The sequence below is a fragment of the Scyliorhinus canicula genome, chromosome 24 (genome assembly GCF_902713615.1).
Source record: "Scyliorhinus canicula chromosome 24, sScyCan1.1, whole genome shotgun sequence".
Classification (NCBI taxonomy): Eukaryota; Metazoa; Chordata; class Chondrichthyes; order Carcharhiniformes; family Scyliorhinidae; genus Scyliorhinus; species Scyliorhinus canicula.
Window position 1 is genome coordinate 13,836,244 of NC_052169.1, and position 23,106 is coordinate 13,859,349.

Genomic DNA, 23,106 nt, shown 5'->3' on the forward strand with positions numbered 1-23,106 from the left:
CAGCTAAAGGCCACACTTTACCACCCTTCCTGTCGAGGGGTCTTCCGGTTCCACCTAAGGCGACCTCCTGTGGTGGGTTCCCACGGTGACAGAACCAGCGAGCCATGCCAAACGCCACAGACATCAGCAGGAGCGGAGGAACCCACCAACAGCCAATGGCGTGCCAACTCCACCACTAGAAAATATGCCATGAGGGGCAGCACGGTGGCACAGTGGTTAGCATTGCTGCCTACGGCGCTGAGGACCCGGGTTCGAATCCCGGCCCTGGGTCACTGTCCGTGCGGAGTTTGCACATTCTCCCCGTGTCTGCGTTGGTTTCACCCCCACAACCCAAAAGATGTGCAGGGTAGGTGGATGGGCCACGCTAAATTGCCCCTTAATTGGAAAAAATAATTGGGTACTCTAAATTTTAAAAAAAATAGAAAATACGCCATGGGTACGGAGGCAGTGGGGCCCGAAACATTTGGTCACCTCGACCTAATATCTCCCATTGGTTCATAGTCAAATGCCCTTTGTTAACCCTCTATGCTTTGTGACATTTAAAGGTTTGTGATGTTTTACTTCATCAAAGCCACTATAGAAATAACAAGTCGTTGTTGCTTAATAGCCTCTCGTAGCACATTGCTCAGCAAAATAAACATCAGCATTGAGGGTTGGGTGGTAACTGATTATAATAACATTCGAAAATGACAATAATTTTTAGTTGAGCATTTTCCCTTGACGTCCCCAATTGATAAAGCTCTGGAAATAGATGCACTGCCTCTCCTCTCTGTGGGTGATAGTACTTGGCCTTGGGGTGGGGGTAACCGCGACTCAAAATGGGGTTACACATTGAACTGTTGCCCATTTTTCAGTATTCTCCATTCCCTTACCACCTATCATTCCTCTGGTGGGAGATGAGAAAACGGGGGGGTTACAACCTCAAATTCAGAACTAGGCTATTCAGGGGTGATGTCAGAAGGCACTTCTTCACATGCGACAGGGTGGAAATCTGGAACTCGCTGTCCCCAAAACGTTGTTCAGGCTTTGGGTGGCAGGGGTCAAGTGAGCCTTTCAGAACTGGGAGTTTTGTGAAGCAAGGTTAATAATGGTTACTGGGCCAAGGTAAATAACTGACTGGAGGGGTCACCTTGCCTACTCCCGTTCCTGTGTGCATCAATCCTGCCAGAAGCTCACGGACTTCTGTCCTGGTAACTCTCTCTGGGGCAAACTCCTGGCCTTTCCTCTGCTTCTCTAAACCATTTGATGGAGTAACGAGGCAGAGTAAGTAGACTATATTTAGCCCAACTGCCACGAAGGCAGACAAAGGGAAGACTGACCAGTGCACTCTGACCTCTCCCCTCCCCCAATCCCCATCCGTCCCACCCACCAGTGCAACAACACACGTCCTCCAGCTCACTAGAATAATAAAATGGGGAAGCTCCTAGTAATAGAATCTTTATTAGTGTCACGAGTAGGCTTACATTAACACTGCAGAGAAGTTGCTGTGAAAAGCCCCTAGTCGCCACACTCCCGCACCTGTTTGGATACACTGGGGGAGAATTCAGAATGTCCAATTCACCTGACAGCATGTCTTCCGGGACTTGCTGGAGGAAACCGGAGCACCCGGAGGAAACCCACGCGGACACGGGGCGAACGTGCGGACTCCGCACAGACGGTGACCCAAGCCGGGATTCGAACCTGGGATCCTGGTGCTGTGAAGCAGCAGTGCTAACCAGTGTGCTGCCGTGTCGCCCATAATGGTGTCCTCTTCGCACAGAGAGCTATTGTGAGCAGGCAAGATTTGTGCGGAGCAGAAACACTGGTTGGGCCGAATGGCCTCTTTCTGCACAGTGCACTCCGTATATAATTCCATTTAAATGCCGGATAGGCCTTGTGGTTCAGTGGGTAGCGTCCGTGCCTCCGAGCCAGAAGCTCCAGGCTTGAGTCCCATTCTAGGCCTTGATGGGCAAGGACGTTATGTTCATAATGCGGCCAAACAGGTTCATTATCATGATGTGGAATGACGCCCCCCCAAAACAAGCCATGGGCCCCTTGGCGACAGACTAGCGGCCTGTTCTGAGAATTGCTAACTCTGGAAATAGATGACGCAAAGAGAATTGGAATGTTGAAATGTTGAATGCTTTCCCCTGAGAGAGCAATTGAAGCAGAGGCATTGCTTTAAAACAAAATTGGGCAATTAGCTGTGTAGAAAAGTGGAGGAGGGCACAGGGAATGGCAGCAGCTGCTGCTCAAAACTAACACCGACACAAAAAACACCGATTGTTAACATGCAGGGACTGTAAACAGTTCGGAAGACAAATGATACGTTAACCTTTATTGCAATGGATTTGGAGTACTATATTCGAGTACGAAGCATAGTTTGGGTTACTAAGCATAATTTGGTCACCATACCCCAAGGAAGGATATATTTGTCTCAGAGCGGGTGTATCAAAGGGTGATGGAGTTGTCATGTAAGGAGAGATTGAGTACAATTGATCGATATTTGTTGGCATTTATAAGAATGAGAGATGGTCTCATTGAAATATTTAAGGCTTGACAAGGCAGGTGCTGAAAGATTGATTTCCCTGGGGGAAGAGTCGAGAACTAAACGTCATTACCTCAGGACAAGGGGTCCGCCATTTTGGACTGAGGTGAGGAGAGATTTCTTCAGTCAGAGGGCTGTGAATCTTTGGTACAATGCACCCCAAAGATCTGAACTCACTGATACAGTTCAAGAGTGAGGGTGAAGGACAATTGGACATTCAGGGATATGGGATAGTGAAAGAAGTTGAGGTTTAGCTATGATCTTGTTGAATGATCGAGAAAGATCAAGGGACCACATAAACTCCTGTGGTTCTGATCTGGGAAGATTTCCTTGGTGCTGAAACTTTATGATCTGTGAAATACTATGCTTTAATGCATTAATGCAATGCTACTTCCAATTCACATAGATGGGAACAGAGCAATGCTGTTTTGTAAGCTTCACCTTGTGGTTCCAGATTGTGTAATAATGCACACTGGGATTTATTAACACGTATCACCAGCTAAATTAAACATTTGACTGTTTCTCTTCCTATTTTACATTACATGAATCATTTTTTGTTCAAAGCTATTAGAAAATAGGACAGACAGTGCAGCAGGAGGCCATTCAGCCCATCGAGTCTGCACCGACCCACTTAAGCCTTCACTTCCACCCTATCCCTGTAACCCAATAACCCCTCCTAACCTTTTTGGTCACTAAGGGCAATTTAGTATGGTCAACTCACCTAACCTGCACATCTTTGGACTGTGGGAGGAAATCGGAGCACTCGGAGGAAACCCACGCAGACACAGGGAGAACGTGCAGAATACACACAGACAGTGACCCAGCAGGGAATTGAACCTGGGAAGCCACAGTGCTATCCACTTGTGCTACCGTGCTGCCCTGTTTTCTGGGATAAATCCATGATTGGTACCTATTCTGGCCAGAATTTGGGCTTTCGGCAAAGATGGTAACATTGATGGGGCCTCCTACGCTTACCCAGTCCCCATTGGAAATCAGAGATCTCTCAAAGCTTTGCCTCACCTCTGTATTCAGACCTGAACCCAACTACTATTCCAACACAATATTTATTCCTTTCTTGCAGAAATCAAACATCCCATATGATCCAAGACTTTAACATATTTTATTTGTTTATATAATCTCTTTGTCACAACTATCATTGTGTACCTAAATTCTCAAAAGTCATAGGTCAAACTTCTTTGTCTCCACCAGCATAGATAGAGATAGATAGAGAAATATAGCACAGAACAGGCCCCTCGGCCCACGATATTGCGCCAAACTTTTGTCCTAGGTTAATCATAGAATTTTGGGTAATTTTTCATGGCCAATCCACCCAACCTGCACACCTTTGGACTGTGGGAGGAAACCGGAGTACCCGGAGGAAACCCACGCAGTCACGGGGAGGATGTGCAGACTCCACACAGACAGTGACCCAAGTCGAAATCGAACTTGGGACCCTGGAGCTGTGAAGCAATTGTGCTATCCACAATGCTACCGTGCTGCCCTTAAGAAGTTAACCTACACTCCATTATTCTACCCTAATCCATGTACCTATCCAATAGCCGCTTGAAGGTCCCTAACGTTTCCGACTCAACTACTTCCACAGACAGTGCATTCCATGCCCCCACTACTCTCTGGATAAAGAACCTACTTCTGACATCCCCTCTGTATCTTCCACCATTCACCTTAAATTTATGTCCCCTTGTAATGGTTTGTTCCACCTGGGGAAAAAGTCTCTGACTGTCTACTCTATCTATTCCCCTAATCATCTTATAAACCTCTATCAAGTCACCCCTCATCCTTCTCCGTTCTAATGAGAAAAGGCCTAGCACCCTCAACCTTTCCTCGTATGACCTACTCTCCATTCCAGGCAACATCCTGGTAAATCTCCTTTGCACCTTTAAACACAAGCTATGTCCCCTTAAAGTTTAAATAACTCAGTACAGGTAAAAAAAATAACTTCAGCAAATTTTATGCCACCTTTATAAATAGTAGAGGAAACCCCTCCATTATGTCATCATTGTTGTTCACATTTCTGTGTTCATGATCTGCGCGATCTGCACGCATTCCGTATTTTATCCCTTTAGGGTACTGGTCTAATATTTATCCCTTAATCAACATGGATAAAACAAGTGATGTGGCCATTATTATTTTGCTGTTTATGGGTTCCTGCAGCCTGAAATTGGGCTGCCATTTTTCTTTTTATTCTTTCGTGGTATATGGCCGTCGTTGCCGGGCAACATTTGTTGTCCATCCCTAATTGCTCTTTGTGGCTGCTGGGCCATTTCAGAGGGCATCGAAGGATCAGCTACATTGGATCTGAATCCCGAGCCAGGCCAGAGGAGGATGGCAGATTTCCTTCCCTAAAGCAGATGGGTTTTCATGACAATTCCTTCACGGTCATCCGCGGACTTTTAATTCCAGACTTTTCTTTAAGTTCAAAGTTTGCGATCTGCCGTGGTGGGATTACGAACCCAGGTGTCGCCCTGGGTCTCTGGATTACTAGCCTGGTGACAATACCACTTTGCCACCGTCTCCTGCATTACAACAGTCACTACAATCACATGGTTGGCAGTGAGGCATTTTGGGATGTCCTGAGGTGGGGAAGGATGCTCTCTCAATGCTGGTTCTGTCCTTCATAAGCTGGACCTTGGCTTAGAACCAACCCTGACAGCCGGGCGTGTAGTGATCTCTGTAGGTGCATGCACACACGGGGTTAAAGGGTAAATAGCAGCACCAAGCAGCCACATGGGGTCTCTGGCTCTCTCTCTCGTGGGTGCACTGTGAACAGGGTAACATCAGAATCACATAGATAGTTAGTGGAACATAGAACATAGAACAGTACAGCACAGAACAGGCCCTTCGGCCCTCGATGTTGTGCCGAGCAATGATCACCCTACTCAAACCCACGTATCCACCCTATACCCGTAACCCAACAATCCCCCCATTAACCTTACACTACGGGCAATTTAGCATGGCCAATCCACCTAACCCGCACATCTTTGGACTGTGGGAGGAAACCGGAGCACCCGGAGGAAACCCACGCACACATGGGGAGGATGTGCAGACTCCGCACAGACAGTGACCCAGCCGGGAATCGAACCTGGGACCCTGGAGCTGTGAAGCATTTATGCTAATCACCATGCTACCGTGCTGCCCCCTGGAGTTACGTCTAGTTATTATTGTTAAATCTTGTTAACCAATTCCTAGTTTCCATTTTATTCATAGAATTTACAGTGCAGAAGGAGGCCATTCAGCCCATCGAGTCTGCACTGGCTCTTGGAAAGAGCACCCTACCCACAGTCAACACCACCACCCTATCCCCAAAACCCAGTAACCCAGTCCAACACTAAGGGCAATTTTGGACTCTAAGGGCAATTTAGCATGGCCAATCCACCTAACCTGCACATCTTTGGACTGTGGGAGGAAACCGGAGCACCTGGAGGAAACCCACGCACACACGGGGAGGATGTGCAGACTCCACACAGACAGTGACCCAAGCCGGAATCGAACCTGGGACCCTGGAGCTGTGAAGCAGTTGTGCTATCCACAATGGTATAGTTATAGTTACTCAATAAATCTTTGTTGTTACTGGACGAGTGCAAGTCTTCAACAAGATTCAGAGGACCTCATCATCAACCAAGGATTGAATAACACGTGTTATCAACCACGCAGGTAACACAACATGGTACCAAGGAGTGTTGGCCTTAACAACAAAAACAGAAACTAGCTAGATTAGGTTCGACAGACAAGACAAAGAAAAAAATTCGGATAGATATTCGACCACAGGGCGGAATCTCCTCTCCCTCATAGCATCCGCGAGGAGCTTGAATCCAAATATCACTGGAAATAATTCCTCCTAGGGGATTCCACCAGAGAGAAGGCCTGACTCTAATATGAGCTGATAATATTATGCTTGGCGCAACAGTGCTCATGAAGGTGTTCCCTGTTTAGTAAATATAGTGAAACAGTGGGCGGGATTTTCGTCTTCCTCTTTTATTCTATAGCGGCAGAGGGTGACAGCGAGATCTTTTGGCCTCACTGTTGTCAACGGGGTTTCCCGTCGATCGCACCACTCGTGACACTGGCCGGACAGTAAGATGTCACCAGCGCGAATGGCCAGAAAATCCCGCTCTATTTCGAGAAACAAATATATAATCCTAAAGGAACAAAATTAGGATTTTAGCACAGTAGAAGTAGACTCCAAAAACATAGAACATAGAACAGTACAGCACAGAACAGGCCCTTCGGCCCTCAATGTTGTGCCGAGCAATGATCACCCTACTCAAACCCACATATCCACCCTATACCCGTAACCCAACAACCCCCCCTTAACCTTACTTTTTTAGGACACTACGGGCAATTTAGCATGGCCAATCCACCTAACCCGCACATCTTTGGACTGTGGGAGGAAACCGGAGCACCCGGAGGAAACCCACGCACACACGGGGAAGACGTACAGACTCCGCACAGACAGTGACCCAAGCCAGAATCGAACCTGGGACCTTGGAGCTGTGAAGCATTTATGCTAACCACCATGCTACCGTGCTGCCCTCATGTTTATGAATGCGTTGCTCATAAAGAGCAAATCAAATTGATGTGGCGGGATTGGACAGTCTTTCAGCAGCGTGTTACTCGGTGGCACGCCATTCGCTAGTGGCGGGATTGTCTACTCCCATCGCTCGACAATGGGATTCCCATTGAAGCCACCCCATGCCACCGGGAAACCGGTGGGAGGAGGTGCGTTCCCGGCGGGACCGAAGAATCCGAATGGCCGGAAAATCCCGGCACCTATCTCCATAAGGTTAGTAAATGTGTGAGTCTGATATAACAGGGGCTTTCCCACCACAATGCAGGTCGCACTGAGGGCTGGAAAGTGGCAAATCCTAACTACGTTAAGCCTATTATTGGAAGGATCATTGCTGGATTGAGATGCGGAGAGACCCCAATAGTCATGTCCCTCAAGACCAAAGAGCATAAAATTCTCTAAAAGAAATACATTTATATGCAAGGTGCCACAACTCCATGTCAGGGTGGAAAATATTGCACATCATGACAGCTACATCTGAAAGCTTCCAAACCTCAAGCTTTGAGAAATTAATGTTATAAGTGAGGGCATTTTACCCAGACTAATACAATGCACTGGATCAATACTCTAAAAAAAAAGGACATTTTGAACGAATGCCTTTATTATTAGTTCAGCAGCGGGTCCTATTGGTTTCCGGAGCAAAAAACTAGGGATGACTATTGAGGTTCTGACAGTTGTCACTAAAATCTTGTACAGCTGGGTCCCCCCCGGAGCTCCGACACAAAGGAAACGGCTCCCTGCAACTCAAGTTTTAAGGAGTTGCACTTTCCACTCTGAGCATTTATTTTATGAGTTGTGGCTTTTCTTGAACCTAACTCTCAAGGGTGTGAAACTTCAGCCTTACGAGCAGTTTAAATTGGCCACAGACTGTGATATTTGCAACTGTTTCTCACCATCGCTGCGGGACAGAGCACCGCACATATGTATCTTCCCGAATATATTTATTATCAGTCTCCATTTATTTAATTAGAGGCATCAAATATTTCTGATTCACTCTCTTTATTCACATTCCTGGGAGGTATGTGATGTTGAGCCATATTCGTACGGCGCTGATTAAATCTGGAGAACTTTATGAGATTAGCTTGCTACATCCCAACGCTACAAGTTTAGATTATTACTTGCAGAACTCTGTGGCCCTGTTCACAGTAAACTGGAGGAGGCAGTGTTTTATAAATGTCATTTGTCTCTTCATTGTCATTATGGCCTTAGTGGGCTCAATGGCATCGCCTTGTTTTTTTCTCTAGCTTTCTTCAAACCTCGACCCACATCTAAAAAAATAATCCGCCCATCCGAATTTTCTTCCTCCTCTTCTATTTTCCCCCTCAATTTCTCCTTCAATCGTTGCCGGGAAAAGACTGACGGGTCCACATTTCAATGTCGGTTATTGGCTAATGTTCTCTCTCTAACTGTACTCGACAACAAGGGCTCCTACTTCAGACTCCTATTCACCGACTACAGCTCCACCTTCAGTACCATAATCCCAGCCAAGGTAATATCAAAACTCCAAAACCTAGGACTTGGCTCCTCCCTCTGCAACTGGATCCTCGACTTCCTGACCCACAGACCACAATCAGTAAGGGTAAACAACAACATCTCGGGCAGCACGGTGGCGCAGTGGTTATCACTGCAGTCTCACGGCGCCGAGGTCCCAGGTTTGATCCCGGCTCTGGGTCACTGTCTGTGTGGAGTTTGCACATTCTCCCCGTGTTTGCGTGGGGTTCGCCCCCACAACCCAAAGATGTGCAAGTAGGTGGATTGAACACACTAAATTGCCCCTTAATTGGAAAAAATGAATTGGGTACTCTAAATTTATTTTTAAAAAACAAGGGTTTCCTCCGGGTGCTCCGGTTTCCTCCCACAGTCCAAAGATGTGCGGGTTAGGTGGATTGGCCATGCTAAATTGCCCGTAGTGTCCTAAAAAGTAAGGTTAAGGGGGAGTTGTTGGGTTACGGGTATAGGGTGGATACGTGAGTTTGAGTGGGGTGATCATTGCTCGGCACAACATCGAGGGCCGAAGGGCCTGTTCTGTGCTGTACTGTTCTAAATCTAAATCTAAACTCCTCCATGATAGCCCTCAGGGTGGGGGAGTGGACCTAGGTGGGGCCCTCTTTCAGAGGGTCGGTGCAGGAATGACCACCTTCTGCGCCTTAAAGCTTCTATGGTTCAGGGCAGCACGGTGGCGCAGTGGTTAGCACTGCTGCCTCACGGCGTTGAGGTCCCAGGTTCGATCCCGGCTCTGAGTCACTGTCCGTGTGGATTTTGCACATTCTCCCCGTGTTTGTGTGGGTTTCACCCCCACAACCCAAAAATGAGCAATGTAGGTGGATTGGCCGTGCTAAATTGCCCCTTAATTGGAAAAAATGAATTGGGTATTCTAAATTTGTATTTAAAAAAAGATTCTATGGTTCAATGATAATCGACGATAGTTTCATGGTCACCATTACTGCGGCTGGTTTTTTATTCCAAATAGATCAATTGAGTTTAAATTCCATCTGCCATTGTGGAACTTTTACCCATGACCCTCTGTGCCTTGACCCGGATCTCTGGATTATACATTCAGTATTAATACCAAAATGTCACCATCTCCCTGTCAATTTAAACTGCTCATTTGTCCCTCTCCATCCAGTTTATTTTGAGCATGTTCGTCTATACCTACATTTCAAAAGCATTTACCCATCTATTATCCTCCTTCAGAGTCCATCTCTCGCATCGGTAGAATTCAATACTCCATACTGGTGACTACTAGATGACCTTTTCGCTGATGCTTTTGGACTTTCAGATCTCATGGGGTTGAAAGTTCATCTGGGTGACGGCGCGGGACAGGGCTGCATCATCTCAGCTTGTTCTCAGCTTCTAATATTCAGTTTGCTTGTAGTTAATGGAATGAAACGTCGGCTACCGTGTAGAATGGGTGGCTGGTCTTATATAGCTTTTATTTGCACTGTGACCTGAGAAATTCAAGATCAAGGTGCATTGCCTTATATAGGCATTATAGAATGTGAAATATTGTTGTGTTGAAATGTTGCTAACGTTAATGGCGATTAAGATTTGGGTCGAGTCAGTTAAGAGGCTGCAGATATTCTGGCTCCAGTAATTTATGTTCCTGCATCATTACTATTACTTCAATGAGACACAGAATTTTGCACTGGACAGTGTGTATGCTGGACAGAGAGCTTGTGCATATCCAAAAAGATTTTAAAATATTCCTGATCGACCTCCCACAGCATTGCTCAGAGGGATTCTGTGCTTATGTGATTTGATAAGAATAGGAGGATTATCAACAAAATGTGAAAGGGAAAATGTGAATGTGGGAAGTATTAAATGAAGCATGATATCGAAAGAAAGTGCCAAGGATGTGCAGCTCAGGTGGATTGACCATGATATATTGCCCCTTAGAGTCCAAATGATGTGTAGATTATGTGGATTGGCCATGATCAATGCATGGGTGGGGGTCACGGGTAACGGGCGGAGGAGTGGGCCTCGGTAGAGTGCTCTTTCGGAGGGATGGTGCAAATTCGATGGGCTGAATGGCTTCCTTCTGCACGGTAGGGATTCTACGGACTCTATTCAAGATTTATAATATGTAGATAAATACATACTCAAAGGATATTATTATCCATAGAATCCATACAGTGCAGAAGGAGGCCATTCGGCCCATCGATCTGCACCGGCCCTACCAAAAGCACCCTACCAGGGCCCACCTACCCCACTCCCTGCACATCTTTGGACACCAAGGACCAATCCAGCATGAATATCTTATATTAAGGTATCAGCTTATTACTACTCTGAACATTGTAGTTCTATTCTTCTCACCCAGGCAAAGCTGCCAAAGACCCAGGGAAACCATAAACTTCCATCCTCTTTGAGGGAGGAGAGCTGACTGGTGGTAATTTAACCTGAGGATCACCACACTTCAGGCGAGGGGCAAGATTGGGAAGACCATGAATAACCTCAGCTGGTACGGGAATTGAACCCACGTTGCTGACCTCGCAGACCAGCTGTGCAGCCAACTGAGCAAAACCAGCCCCAGGTATGCTTGACTTGGTCACACACTTGCATTTGTGTCAGGCCTCGATTGGAGTATATAATCTAATCTGATACTCCTCGCAACAACTTGCCATACACATACATTCATAACCTAAATGTGCAAGGACAAGTTGAACAGAGATGTGGTTAGATTCCCCGCTCTAGCACATCTAGGCTGGCACTCCAGCGCAGTACCGAGAAGGGGCTGCACTGTCAGAAATGCCCTCTTCCAGGTGAGATGTTAAACTCCAAGCTGCTCTCCCAGGTGAGGGCGATCTCAACACTCTATGAGAAAGCAGGAGCATTCTCAATAATATCCGCATGCCTCTGCATTGAGAGCACCTGCTAATATCTTCAATTTAATTGGATCTTTCTGAGCGGGGTCCGGCTGGGAGAAGGAGCCTGGATTGTAGCAAAGGGAGGCCTTCACCCATGCCAGAGCCAATAGGTTGAAACCTGCCCTGTTTGACAACCTCCCTTCAACCGGAGCGCGCCGATCAGAACTGGATCAGAAACACGCAGACATTTGAGAAGGTATTAGAGAGGATGCAGAAAAGATTCACGAGAATGGTTCCAGAGTTGAAGAGCTGCAGTTGTGAAGTCAGATTTGGAGGCCGGGATTCTCCGAGTCCGTGCCGGGTCGGAGTGTTGCCGGAGGCGGGGGGGGGACACGAGAATCCACCACTCCACTTCGACGCCGGGCCGCCGATTCTCTGATCGGCACCAATCGTGCCTGTGCAGTCACCGCGGCAACGGTCTGGGGTCGCTGAAATAGGCCTCTGCGGCAATTCTCCGCGGGCGACGGGCCGAACTCCCGCCAAGTCCCGCTGGCATGGTTCAAACCTGGTACCACCCGGCGGGAGCCTGGACCCGCTGATACCCCTGGACCCGTGGAAGTCCTGGTGGGTGGGGCAGGGGGGCCTGACTCCGGGGGAGATCCTCCACAGGGTCCAAGCCCGCGATCTTGGGCTTACCTCCTTCCGCACGAGCCCGCTGTTCAGTCGCCGACTTGTTGCTCCGCGCTGGCGCAGAGACGGGAACCACGCACACGCGCCGGCGCGGTGATGGCCGGAACGCGCATGACCGTGCCGGCCGTTGCGCGCATGCGCCGACCCTCGCCGGCTGTGCAGGGCCGGCTTTCGTCATCAGAGCAGCGCACAGCACTCCAGCGCCGTTCTAGCCTCCGAAGAACAGGAGAATTACTGGGCCTGGAGGCCCGTTGTCACCGACGTTGCTCGCGCCTGTTTTGGCACCAGCGTCAACACTTGCCCGCGATATCGGAGAATCCCGACCGGACAGTTTAGGGCTGTTTCCCTTGGAGAGAAGAAGGTTGAGGGAGGAGATTTGATCGAGCTATTCAAAGGTCAGGATGGGGACAGTGGAGAGGGTGAAACTGTTCCCGTTCCTGAAAAGATCGAGAACGAGCCGTCAGAGAGTTAAAGCAATCGGGAAATGAAGAAAACGTGATATGAGGAAAAGGAATGTCACCCGGCCAGTGGTTAGGTTTGAAATGCACTGGTTGAGAATGTGCTGGGGGTATGCACTGGTTGGGGGTAGGTTCAATTGAAATATTCAGCTGGGGGGAGGGTGGGTGCATGGTGGCACAGTGGTTAGCACTGTTGCTTCAAAGCGTCAGGGTCCCAGGTTCAATTCCCAGCTTGGGTGACTGTCTGTGCAGAGTCTGCACGTTCTCCCCGTGTCTGCGTGGGTTTTCTCCGGGTGCTCAGGTTTCCTCCCGAAAGACGTGCTGGTTCGGTGAATTGGACATTCTGAATTCTCCCTCAGTGAACCCGAACAGGCTCCGAGTGTGGATACAAGGGTTAACTTCATTGCAGTGTTAATTAAGCCTACTTGTGACACTAATAAAGATTATTATTGTTGTTTATATTATTAAGTAAATTGTTATCTTGAAAGGAAGGATGTGCAGGGTAAATAAGAACATAGGACAGGAGCAGGCCATTCAGCCCATCGCGCTTACTCCATCATTCAATATGGTCATGGTTGAATGGACACTTCAATGCCTTTTACATCCATTATCCTCATAACCCTTTACGTAATTGTCAATCAGAAATCTATCAATCTCTGCTTTAAACATACTCAAAGACTGAACTTCCACTGCCCTCTGGGGCAGAGAATTCCAAAGGCTAACAACCCTCTGACTGAAGACGTCTCTCCTCATCCAGAGAATCCCCCACAGTGCAGAAGGAGGCCATTCAGCCCATCTGATTCTGCACCGACCCTCCGGAAGGCCCACTCCCCAGTCTTTCCCTGTAACCTCCTCCACCCCCACTGATCATGGCCATTCCAGGAAACCGGAGCTCCCGCAGGAAACCCACGCAGACACGGGGAGAATGTGCAAACTCCACACAGTCACCCAAGGCCAGAATCGAACCCGGTTCCCTGGCGCCGTGAGACAGCAATGCTCGGTTGGACGTCCTGGTTTTGGGGGGGGGGGGGGGGGGGGGGGGCAGGGGGATCTGACTACGGGGGGATTCTCCACCTGATCGCGGCAGCGGGTTTCTCTCGGTCCCGGGGCAGCCGGGAGGACTCACAACGAAGGGTCCGGGTGAGGTAATCCTAAGTAGCAACCCCCCCTCTTTATTTTTGTTGGGTGGTGGGGGCAAGAAGCCAGGGAGGGGAACGAGAACTGGGCGAGGGGGTTACCCATTTGGCAGGCCAGGGGTGCAGAGAGGACGGGCCGAATGGCCTTCTTCCTCTGCACTGTTAACCCTTTCTGCTATTCAGCAAAGTCAGGGAGGCTCCAGTGAGTCCTTCTAGTGGCTGAGAGCGAATTTGTCTCGACGTTGGCTGCTCACCCTTGGAGAGGGGATGGAGTAGTGGGGGGGGGGGGGGGGGGGGGGGGGGGGGGGGGAACAAAGCAGATTTTCTGATGGGAGTCCTGGGTGCTACCGACAACCCGGATTGCAGCAAAACACTACTCGAGGCTCCAATAAAACACCCAGCATGTCCCGCCGTGCCCAAAGCTGGCATCTGATGGCTGTGACATCAGCATTTCCTTACTTGGCGGGGAAGAGGAGCTAGATAGAACAGTACAGGCCCTTCGGCCCTCGATGTTGTGCCAAGCAATGATCACCCTACTCAAACCCACGTATCCACCCTATACCCGTAACCCAACAACCCCCCCCCCCCTTTAACCTTACTTTTTAGGACACTACAGGCAATTTAGCATGGCCAATCCACCTAACCCACACATCTTTGGACTGTGGGAGGAAACCAGAGCACCCGGAGGAAACCCACGCACACACGGGGAGGACGTGCAGATTCCGCACAGACAGTGACCCAGCCGGGAACCGAACCTGGGACCCTGGAGCTGTGAAGCATTTATGCTAACCACCATGCTACCATGCTACCACAGCTATTTTGGAAACTTTTGCATTCCCCATCGAGTGGCTGTTGGAAATGCAGGGAGTGCAGTTATCAATCTAAACTGCTTCTGTTGAACTGCCGAGAGAGGGAGTTTGCTATCTGTGTGCAGTGTGTGTTTGTTTGCTGAATTTGATCGAGATTTCTCCAGTGTTGAAATGCAACATTGAGGCAGTTGTTTTAAAATTTGGGGGCAATGGTCCTTCACACTGTACAGCTTTATAGAGGGAGAGGGGGGCATCCAATCAGCCTTGCGATGTGGCAGCAAATAATTAAATGAGAGGGGGCATTGTTTTTTTATTTTGTTTTGCAAACGTGATTTGTCAGTGGAGCCAGAGATCATTTCGACCCGGAATGTTACCTCTTGTTTCTCTCTCCACAGCTGGGTATGTCCAGCATTCTGTGTCAGAGAGAATCGTCTCTCTCTCTCTCTTCCCCTCTCTCTTTTTCGTTCTCTCCACCTCACTTTCTCCTCCTCCCCTTTCGCTCTCTTTCTTTCTCCCTTTCTCAACCCTCTCTTGCTCCCCTCTTTCTCTCCCTCTTCCTCACCTCCACTTTCTCCTTCTTCTCCTCTCCCCTTCCCCCTCTCCTCCACTCGCTTTCTCCCTCCTCATCTCCCCCTCCCTCCCCTCTCCCCAGCCTGTGGCTCCCTCCCCACCTCCTCTCTCCCCTTCCCCCTCTTCTCTCTCCCCTTTTCTCCCCTCCTCTCTTTCCCCCTCCTTCTCTCCCTCCCCCTGCTCGCTCTCCTCCTCTCTTATCTCCTTCCTCCTCCTCTCTGCTACCCTCCTAACTTCTCACCCTCCCCTTCCCTTCCTCTCTCTCCCTCCCCTCTCTCCCTTCCCCTACCTCATTTTTCTTTCCTCTCTCTCCCCTCCCTGCTTTCCCCCCTCCTCTCTACCCCTCCCGTCCCCTCTCTCTCCTCCTCTCTCTCCAATCCCCCTCTTTCTCCCCTATCTCCCCCTCCTCGCCCCATTTCCTCCACCCCTGCTCTCCCCCTCCTCTCTACCCCTCCCGTCCCCTCTCCCTCATCTCTCTCACCCCCTCCTCTCTCCCCAATCCCCCTCTTTCTCCCGTATCTCCCCCTCCTCTCTTCCCTCCCCATCTCCTCCACCTCCGCTCCCTCTCCCCTGCGCTCTCTCCCTCCTCTCCTCTCCTCTCTCCATGCTCTCTCCCCTCCCCTCTCTCCCCCTGCTTTGTCCCACTCCTCTCCCCCCTCTTCTCCCCCTCCCCCTCCTCTCTTCCCCCCCTCTCCTCCCCCTCTCTCCTCTCCTCCTCTCTCCCCCCCTCTCCCCTCCCCATCTCCTCCACCTCTGCTCTCTCTCCCCTCCCTCCACCCCCCCTCTCCCCCTCCTCTTGCTCCCCCTCCTCTCTCCCCCTGCTCTCTTTCTCCCTGCTCTCTCTCTCCCCTCTCCTCACTCTCTCTCCCCCAGCCCCACTCTCTCTGTCCCAGTGTGTGTGTGCTCCGTGAGCGGATGGAAGGGGACAGACATCCAGCGCTCCGGCTGCTGTGGGGAAGGGCTCTGACGCAGCGAGATGGGGATGGGGAGGGGGGGGGGGGGGGTGCGGATGCTGATCGCTGCAAAGCTCATCCGCAATGACCACTTACTCCCTCCACACCACCCCCTCGGATGGGGACTCCCACTCTGTGTGTGTGTGTGTGTGGTGGGGGGGGGGGGGGGGGGGGGGGGGGGTAGCAATAAAAGAAGAGGTAAACATGCTGAAAATAATGATACATTGAAGCTCTCAAACATTAATGCTGGGAGTCTGAAACGTGTGTCTCTTTTCTGTTACATTTTGCTGGCAGTACGCATGCTCGCGTCGATTTCAATGATGTTTCTTGTTAATTCCACCCCCAGTAAGAGAATGTGGATGGATACACTGAGGAATCATTATTAGACGGTGGAGAGGGTGAAGGGGGGAGGTTTGGCTTCAGAAAACTGAGCCCATGGTTTGCTCTGCATCCTGTCTGTTAACTGGTATTAAAAGTGGAACCCCCCCTCCTCTCCCCTCCCTCCTCCCCTCAAACCCCTCCCTTCCCTCCCTCCTCTCTCCCCTTTCTGCAACCAGCCATCTGAAGTTGGAAGGGATTTATTTTAAACGTTGCTCGGTGAGTGTGCCTTTGTATTTTGTTTTATGTGATTCCTTCTCTCTCTCTCCACCCCCCCCCCCCTCTCCTCTCCCCCCCCCCCTCCTCCCGGGGGGTGCCCCAGGAAAAGGGGGGGGGGGGGGTTAATGGTCCTGCTCTTTACAGATTTGGCTCTTGTTCCTGCAGGGTTAACAGCGAGCAGAGTGGGGGGAGAGGATGTGTGTGTGGGGGCGATGAAGACGCCGACGATGCCAGGGTCGCTCCTGCCTTGCCTGCCTGCGTTGTTCTTGCTGATCGCCAATTCCACGGAGCCACAAAGTTGTCCAGACACATCCTGAGCCGGACGTGGGCTCCCAGAACAGGCACCCTTCTCAATTCAGCAACGACCGAGGGAGAGGGGGGGGTGGGGGTGGGGGTGGGGGGTGGAAAGCTGAGACACATTTCTCATCTCCATTTTAGGCACAGAGAGAGAGAGAGAGAAAGAGAGAGAGAGGGAGAGAGGATAACATAGATTAATCTGTGCAAACCTGTGATTCAAAGACCACCCCTCCTCTCCACACACACACACAGACACACACACCAATCTCCAGCCATGTAGGAAAGAGGGAAAGAGAGAGAGGGAGACTAGCATAGTGATCTAGCATAGTGCAAACCTGTGATTCAGAGAGGAGACTTTTCCACTACCCACCTGACACACACACACACACACATACCCCAACACCCAGCCATGTAAGAGAGAGGGGAAAATTAAATAGTGATCTGTGTTAACCTGTGATTGAGAGAGAATTGCGCCCTCTCTCCCCCCACACACACACCCACCCACCAACCTCCAGACATGTAGGAGAGAGAGGGAGGGTGGAGAATAGCACAGAGTGTGATCTGTGTTAACCTGTGATTGAGAGAGAATTGCGCCCTCTCCCCCCCCCCCCCCCACACACACACCCCCACCCACCAACCTCCAGACATGTAGGAGAGAGAGGGTGGAGAATAGCACAGAGTGTGATCTGTGTTAACCTGTGATTGAGAGAGGAGACTTACCCCCTCTACCCACCCACACAGACACACACAGACACACACACCAACCTCCAGCCATGTAGCAGAGACCGAGAGAGAGGGAGGAGAATAGCATTCTGTGTAATCTGTATTAACCTTTGATTCAGAGAGACTTCCCCCCCTCCCCTTGCACACACACACACACACAGACATCCAAATACTGCCATGTGAGAGAGGGGGAAGAGAGAAGAGAGAGGATAGAGGGAAGGAGAGAGAGAAGAGAGAGAGAGAGAGAGAGATCCCCGGGCAAGGTTGCTCCTGGCTTTCTGGGGTGAAGATGGTGAGTCCTCCTCTGTGTCAGCCACGGCCAACTGCAGGGAGAATCAGCGACGAACAGCATGGGCGGCGTGGCCCGCCGTATCCCAGCCCTCTGAATAATGTCAGCGAGGGAGAGCTCTCCCAAGCAACGGCGTGAACCCTCAGCGCAGACCCCGGTGAAGGAGGTGATCCGCAACCGCATGAAAATGGTCATCGACCAGCTGGAATCTATCCTGCAGGAGCTGAAGGAAGTGGCGAAGGAGCTGAAGGAGGTAAATCACATTTCTTTCCTATTTATTTATTTGTTTCCCCTCTCTGCAACTGGCCCAGACTGTCACCATTCCTAAATTAACCTTCTTCATCTTCCCCATGCATCTAAATCAAAAGGACTCCCTCCCCCTTGCTGTGCGGTTTTCACATAGCAAATTAGGGCAGCATGGCTAGCACAGTTGCTTGACAGCTCCAGGGTCCCAAGGGTCCCAGGTTCGATTCCCAGCTTGGGTCACTGTCTGTGCGGAGTCTGCACCTTCTCCCCGTGTCGAGCGTGGGTTTCCTCCGGGTGCTCCGGTTTCCTCCCGCTGCCCAAAGGTGTGCAGGTTAGGTGGATTGGCCACGCTAAATTGCCCCTTTACTGTCCAAAAAAGGTTAGGTAGGTTACGGGGCTAGGGTGGAGGCGTGCGGCTTAAGTAGGGTGCTCTTTCCAAGGGCTGGTGCAGACTCGATGGGCCGAATGGCCTCCTTCTGCACTGTAAGTTCTCTGATTCAAACATAGACCCACAGTATTGAAGTTTCCCATCAGAAGCACAGCATATTGATTTGAATGGAGTGTGGGGGTGAAATTGGTTAGGAAGCAGAGAGGGAGAGAAGGGGGGGGGGGTGACTGCAAAACTTTGTCCATTTAACATGCTGTTGCCCCACCTCCTCCTTCAGGGTGGGGAGACGGTCCAAGTTGCAGAACATCCCCAGTCCCCTTTAGACTGCAGGCTGTGTACGTACAGATGTCTGGTGTGAATTAGTGCCCACATCTTGCTGGAGTAAACTCTGGTCAAAACAGCAGAGGCAAGGATCAAACATTCTTTTTTTTTTGGTCAATCTTATGATTGCTGGGCAGCACGGTGGCACAGTGGTTAGCATTGCTGCCTACGGCGCTGAGGACCCGGGTTCGAATCCCGGCCCTGGGTCACTGTCCGTGTGGAGTTTGCACATTCTCCCCGTGTCTGCGTGGGTTTCACCCCCACAACCCAAAAGATGTGCAGAGTAGGTGGATTGGCCATTCTAAATTGCCCCTTAATTGGAAAAAATAATTGGGTACTCTAAATTTATTTAAAAAAAAATCTTATGATTGCTTCCACCCCCGCTGACAAACACTGCCGTGCAATCTTGACCCAGACAGCAAACCCCCCCCCCTTCCATCAAGCAGAAATACACCTATCTCATGATAACTGGTTCGATCTCACTTGCTCCCCCTTGTAATAGTGAATTGAACATCAACCCATCTCCTTCAGAACTGTTAAACGTTAAGGCTCCCCTCCTCCTGCAGCCTCTCCAAGGTTGGCTTTGTTTGTTGTTGAAGCTGGCTACTTTCTTTTAATTCATTGGCTGCTTTGCGGATGGCTCACGGTCACACACATACACGTTGACTAAATAAATCCTGGGACTGGTAGCAGGCGGGATGGTTTCCCAAGATTTCTACTACTCAAGATTCTCGTCACCACTTCGAACCATGTTTGTGTGTACTGGTCAATTAAATGGCCCTTGTCTTTGAATGAATGGTGACTGATTTAAATCTGTGTTTCCAAGTTCCGACTGCTGTTACCTATTAGTTACAGAGGGCATTCAGGCGAAAATGTCTGCACAGTTACAAATCTTTAATGCTTAACTTATGGGATGACTGCTCCCTCAATCTACTTGCGTTTCTAGTTATGTTTTTCTCAATTAGTACAGCTAGGGTTTGGCTTCGTGAATATTTTCAAAGCCCCTTGTCTTCCCATTGTAGGTAGTGAAGCAGATTGACAGACTGACATCTGATTTTGATTTCGAGATGGAGCCCGACGACTGGACAATTGCCACAATTAGTAGCACCTCCAGCAGCGACACCGCGAGAAATCACAAGTATGACCTCTTGTCTGACTACGGGCAGCTGGGATTCCTGACTCCGGACATCCTCTCGGATAGCTGGGAGTTCTGCTCCTTCCTGGAGCTGCCGGCGGAGTCGAGCAAGGTGGAGGTGGGAGGGGATGACAAGGAGGCTCGCCACACCCCATCGGAGCCGGACTACAGGATGATGAACGGAGGGTTAATCCCAAATGGACCCAAGGTCTGCGCCCCCGACTCGTCCAGCGAGGAGACAATTAGCAGCGCCCCCAGCCACAAGACGCTCCCGAGGACCTCGGGCACCAGGGAGAGGGTGCGTTTCAGTGACAAAGTCCTCTATCATGCGCTGTGCTGCGACGATGACGACGACGATGACGATGGTGGCGGCGAGCAAGAGGAGCAAACGAGCGCAGCCACATCGAGCGCTGCCACCACCACAAATGACGGTCACGAGAGGGCGAGCGGTGCAACACCCAAAGCATCATCCTCATCATCCGTCTCCAGACCACGTCACCACTGCCAGCAGCCGGCAGTGACAGCCAAAGGCAACCCCTCCACCAGGAAAAAGACCATGAGGAATAACAGCACACAGACAGTGTCCCACAAAAGCACTCAGACGGTCCTGTCTTATTGCTCCTCCAAGACACAACAGAACTCAAAGAACGAGGAGGCAAAGTAGCTCCCCCCCCTCCCCAAATTCCCCAACTTCCTTCTGCCCCAGATGGGAAGCTGCTTGACTACCTATTGGCATCATGACGCTCAGGGATTTTCAATAAAATATATTTCAAGAAATGTTTTACAGAAAAAGGTAGATTCCAAAATTTTGCACCCATTGACTAATTGCATAAGAAAAGCACTTTAAGGATCTACTTTTTTTTTTAGCTTTATTTTACCTGGTACCTTCAAGATTGTAGGAGGCTTTTTATTTTTGTCTGAAGTCGCAGTATCTAATCTTGCCTGAGTACTGTGCCTGTAAATAGAGCGTGCTTCCAGACAAGCCTTTCTGTCTCTGTGCCCTGCTTCATGTGGCAATGCCCTACAGTTGATAATGACTTTCATTACGTTTTTCCTTTTAAATTTCCAAAACAATTAAATCCGCCCCAGTTCAATTGGTTCTTTTTTTTTTTAATCGGAGAAAGGATTTCCAGCTGCAGTCTTCTGTACCAAATGCTTTCAATCCAGAGTATCTTGGCACTTTGATCAAGCATTAACCCACTTCCGATGATGTAGCATCCATGTGGATAGCATAAGGTAGAGCTACAGTGAAGAGAGAGGAATTAAAAAAAAAACAAACTGATGCACCAATGAATATTTGAATGGGCTGAGAAAATTTTTAACCTTAGGAATTTCACTTACAATGATGCATAAAATGCTTCCATAATATTCAGCGGGAGATTTAACCCATTGAGTGCTGCCTAACTCTAGATTGAAGTACATTTGGAAATTGCCCCAACCGGTACAAAAGCAACAGTCTGTAATGTTATCCTTTTGACATATCAGATAAAGGACAGAGCAGTGGTTTGAATCAAGTCAGAAGTATTTTGGATTTTTTTGGAGAGACACTGTGAAGCAGTCTGCTTGGAAAAAAAAGTTTACATGTTTGATTTATAGGTCATATTGTATTGTTTAATGCAAACCATTGACTCATTTGATGCAATAAATTAGTGTCTACTTTATCTAATATATCACGAGTTTCAAGGTTAATTTAAAGATAAAAAAAACATACATTGGGTCGATATATAACATGTAACTCAGCCAACAGTGCAATAATTGTCATACAGCAAATGAAGATCAATATTAAGGCAAGAACAACAAAGAACAATACAGCAGGCCCTTCAACCCTCCAAGCCTGAACCGGTCATGATACCACCCTTGGCCAAAACCCTCAGCACTTCCATATCCCTCTATCCCCATCCTATCCATGTATTTGTCAAGATGCCTTTTGAATACTGTTCATGTATCTACTTCCACAACCTCCCCTGCCAGCGCGTTCCAGGCACTCAGCTCCCTCTGTGTAAAAAACCTACCTCGGACATCTGCTCTAAACTTTGCCACACCGATCTTAAACCTATGCCCCCTCGTGACTGACCCCCTTCACCCTGGGAAAGAGTGCCTGCCCACCCACTCTATCCATGCCCCTCATAATCTTGTGGATCATATCAGGTCACCCCTCAACCTCCGTCGTTCTAATGAAAACAGTCCGGGTCCATTCAGTCTCTCTGCATAGCTAACACCCTCCAGACCAGGCAACATCCTGGTAAACCTCCTCTGCACCCTCTCCAAAGCCTCCACGTCCTTCTGGTATTGTGGCGACCAGAATTGGACAGCAGTGATATATTAGGGCAGCACGGTAGCATTGTGGATAGCACAATTGCTTCACAGCTCCAGGGTCCCAGGTTCGATTCCGGCTTGGGTCACTGTCTGTGCGGAGTCTGCACATCCTCCCCGTGTGAGTGTGGGTTTCCTCTAGGTGCTCTGGTTTCCTCCCACAGTCCAAAGATGTGCAGGTTAGATGGATTGGCCATGATAAATTGCCCTTAGTGTCCAAAATTGCCCTTAGTGTTGGGTGGGGTTACTGGGTTATGGGGATGGGGATAGGGTGGAGGTGTTGACCGTGGGTAGGGTGCTCTTTCCAAGAGCCGGTGCAGACTCGATGAGCCGAATGGCCTCCTTCTGCACTGTAAATTCTATGAAATTGTGCGCAATATTCCAAATGCGGCCTTCCCAAGGTTCTATGCAACTGTAGCATGACTTGTCAGTATTTATACTTGATGCCCCGTCCAATGAAGGCGAGCATTCCGTATGCTTTCTTGACTACCTTGTCCACTTGTGTTGCCACTTTCAAAGATCTGTGAGCCTGCACACCCAGATCTCTCTGACTTTCTATATTCCTTAGAGTTTTGCCATTTATGATATATTTCCCCTCTATGTTAGACCTACCAAAATTAATATCTTACATTTGTAAGAAGGATAAGCTGGCTGAAAATGATAGTCTCCCAACATTTGAAATATGGATGCCAGTAACATGCATTTACAGTAAAGAACTTCCCATTGGGCTCTTGGAATGAGTTGGCAATATACTGTTGTATATAG

The 23,106-nt window shown here is 49.3% G+C and overlaps 1 protein-coding gene across 1 annotated transcript; it reads left to right on the top strand.

Annotated features, from left to right (window-relative positions):
• The first annotated feature begins 16,346 nt into the window (after positions 1-16,346).
• Positions 16,347-21,696, top strand: insyn1 (inhibitory synaptic factor 1). The gene is made up of 3 exons (XM_038784440.1): positions 16,347-16,629; positions 16,795-18,191; positions 19,916-21,696. The coding sequence occupies exons 2-3, from the start codon at positions 18,039-18,041 to the stop codon at positions 20,690-20,692; spliced, it is 930 nt and encodes a 309-aa protein (XP_038640368.1). The 5' UTR covers positions 16,347-16,629; positions 16,795-18,038; the 3' UTR covers positions 20,693-21,696.
• The last annotated feature ends 1,410 nt before the right edge of the window (positions 21,697-23,106 follow it).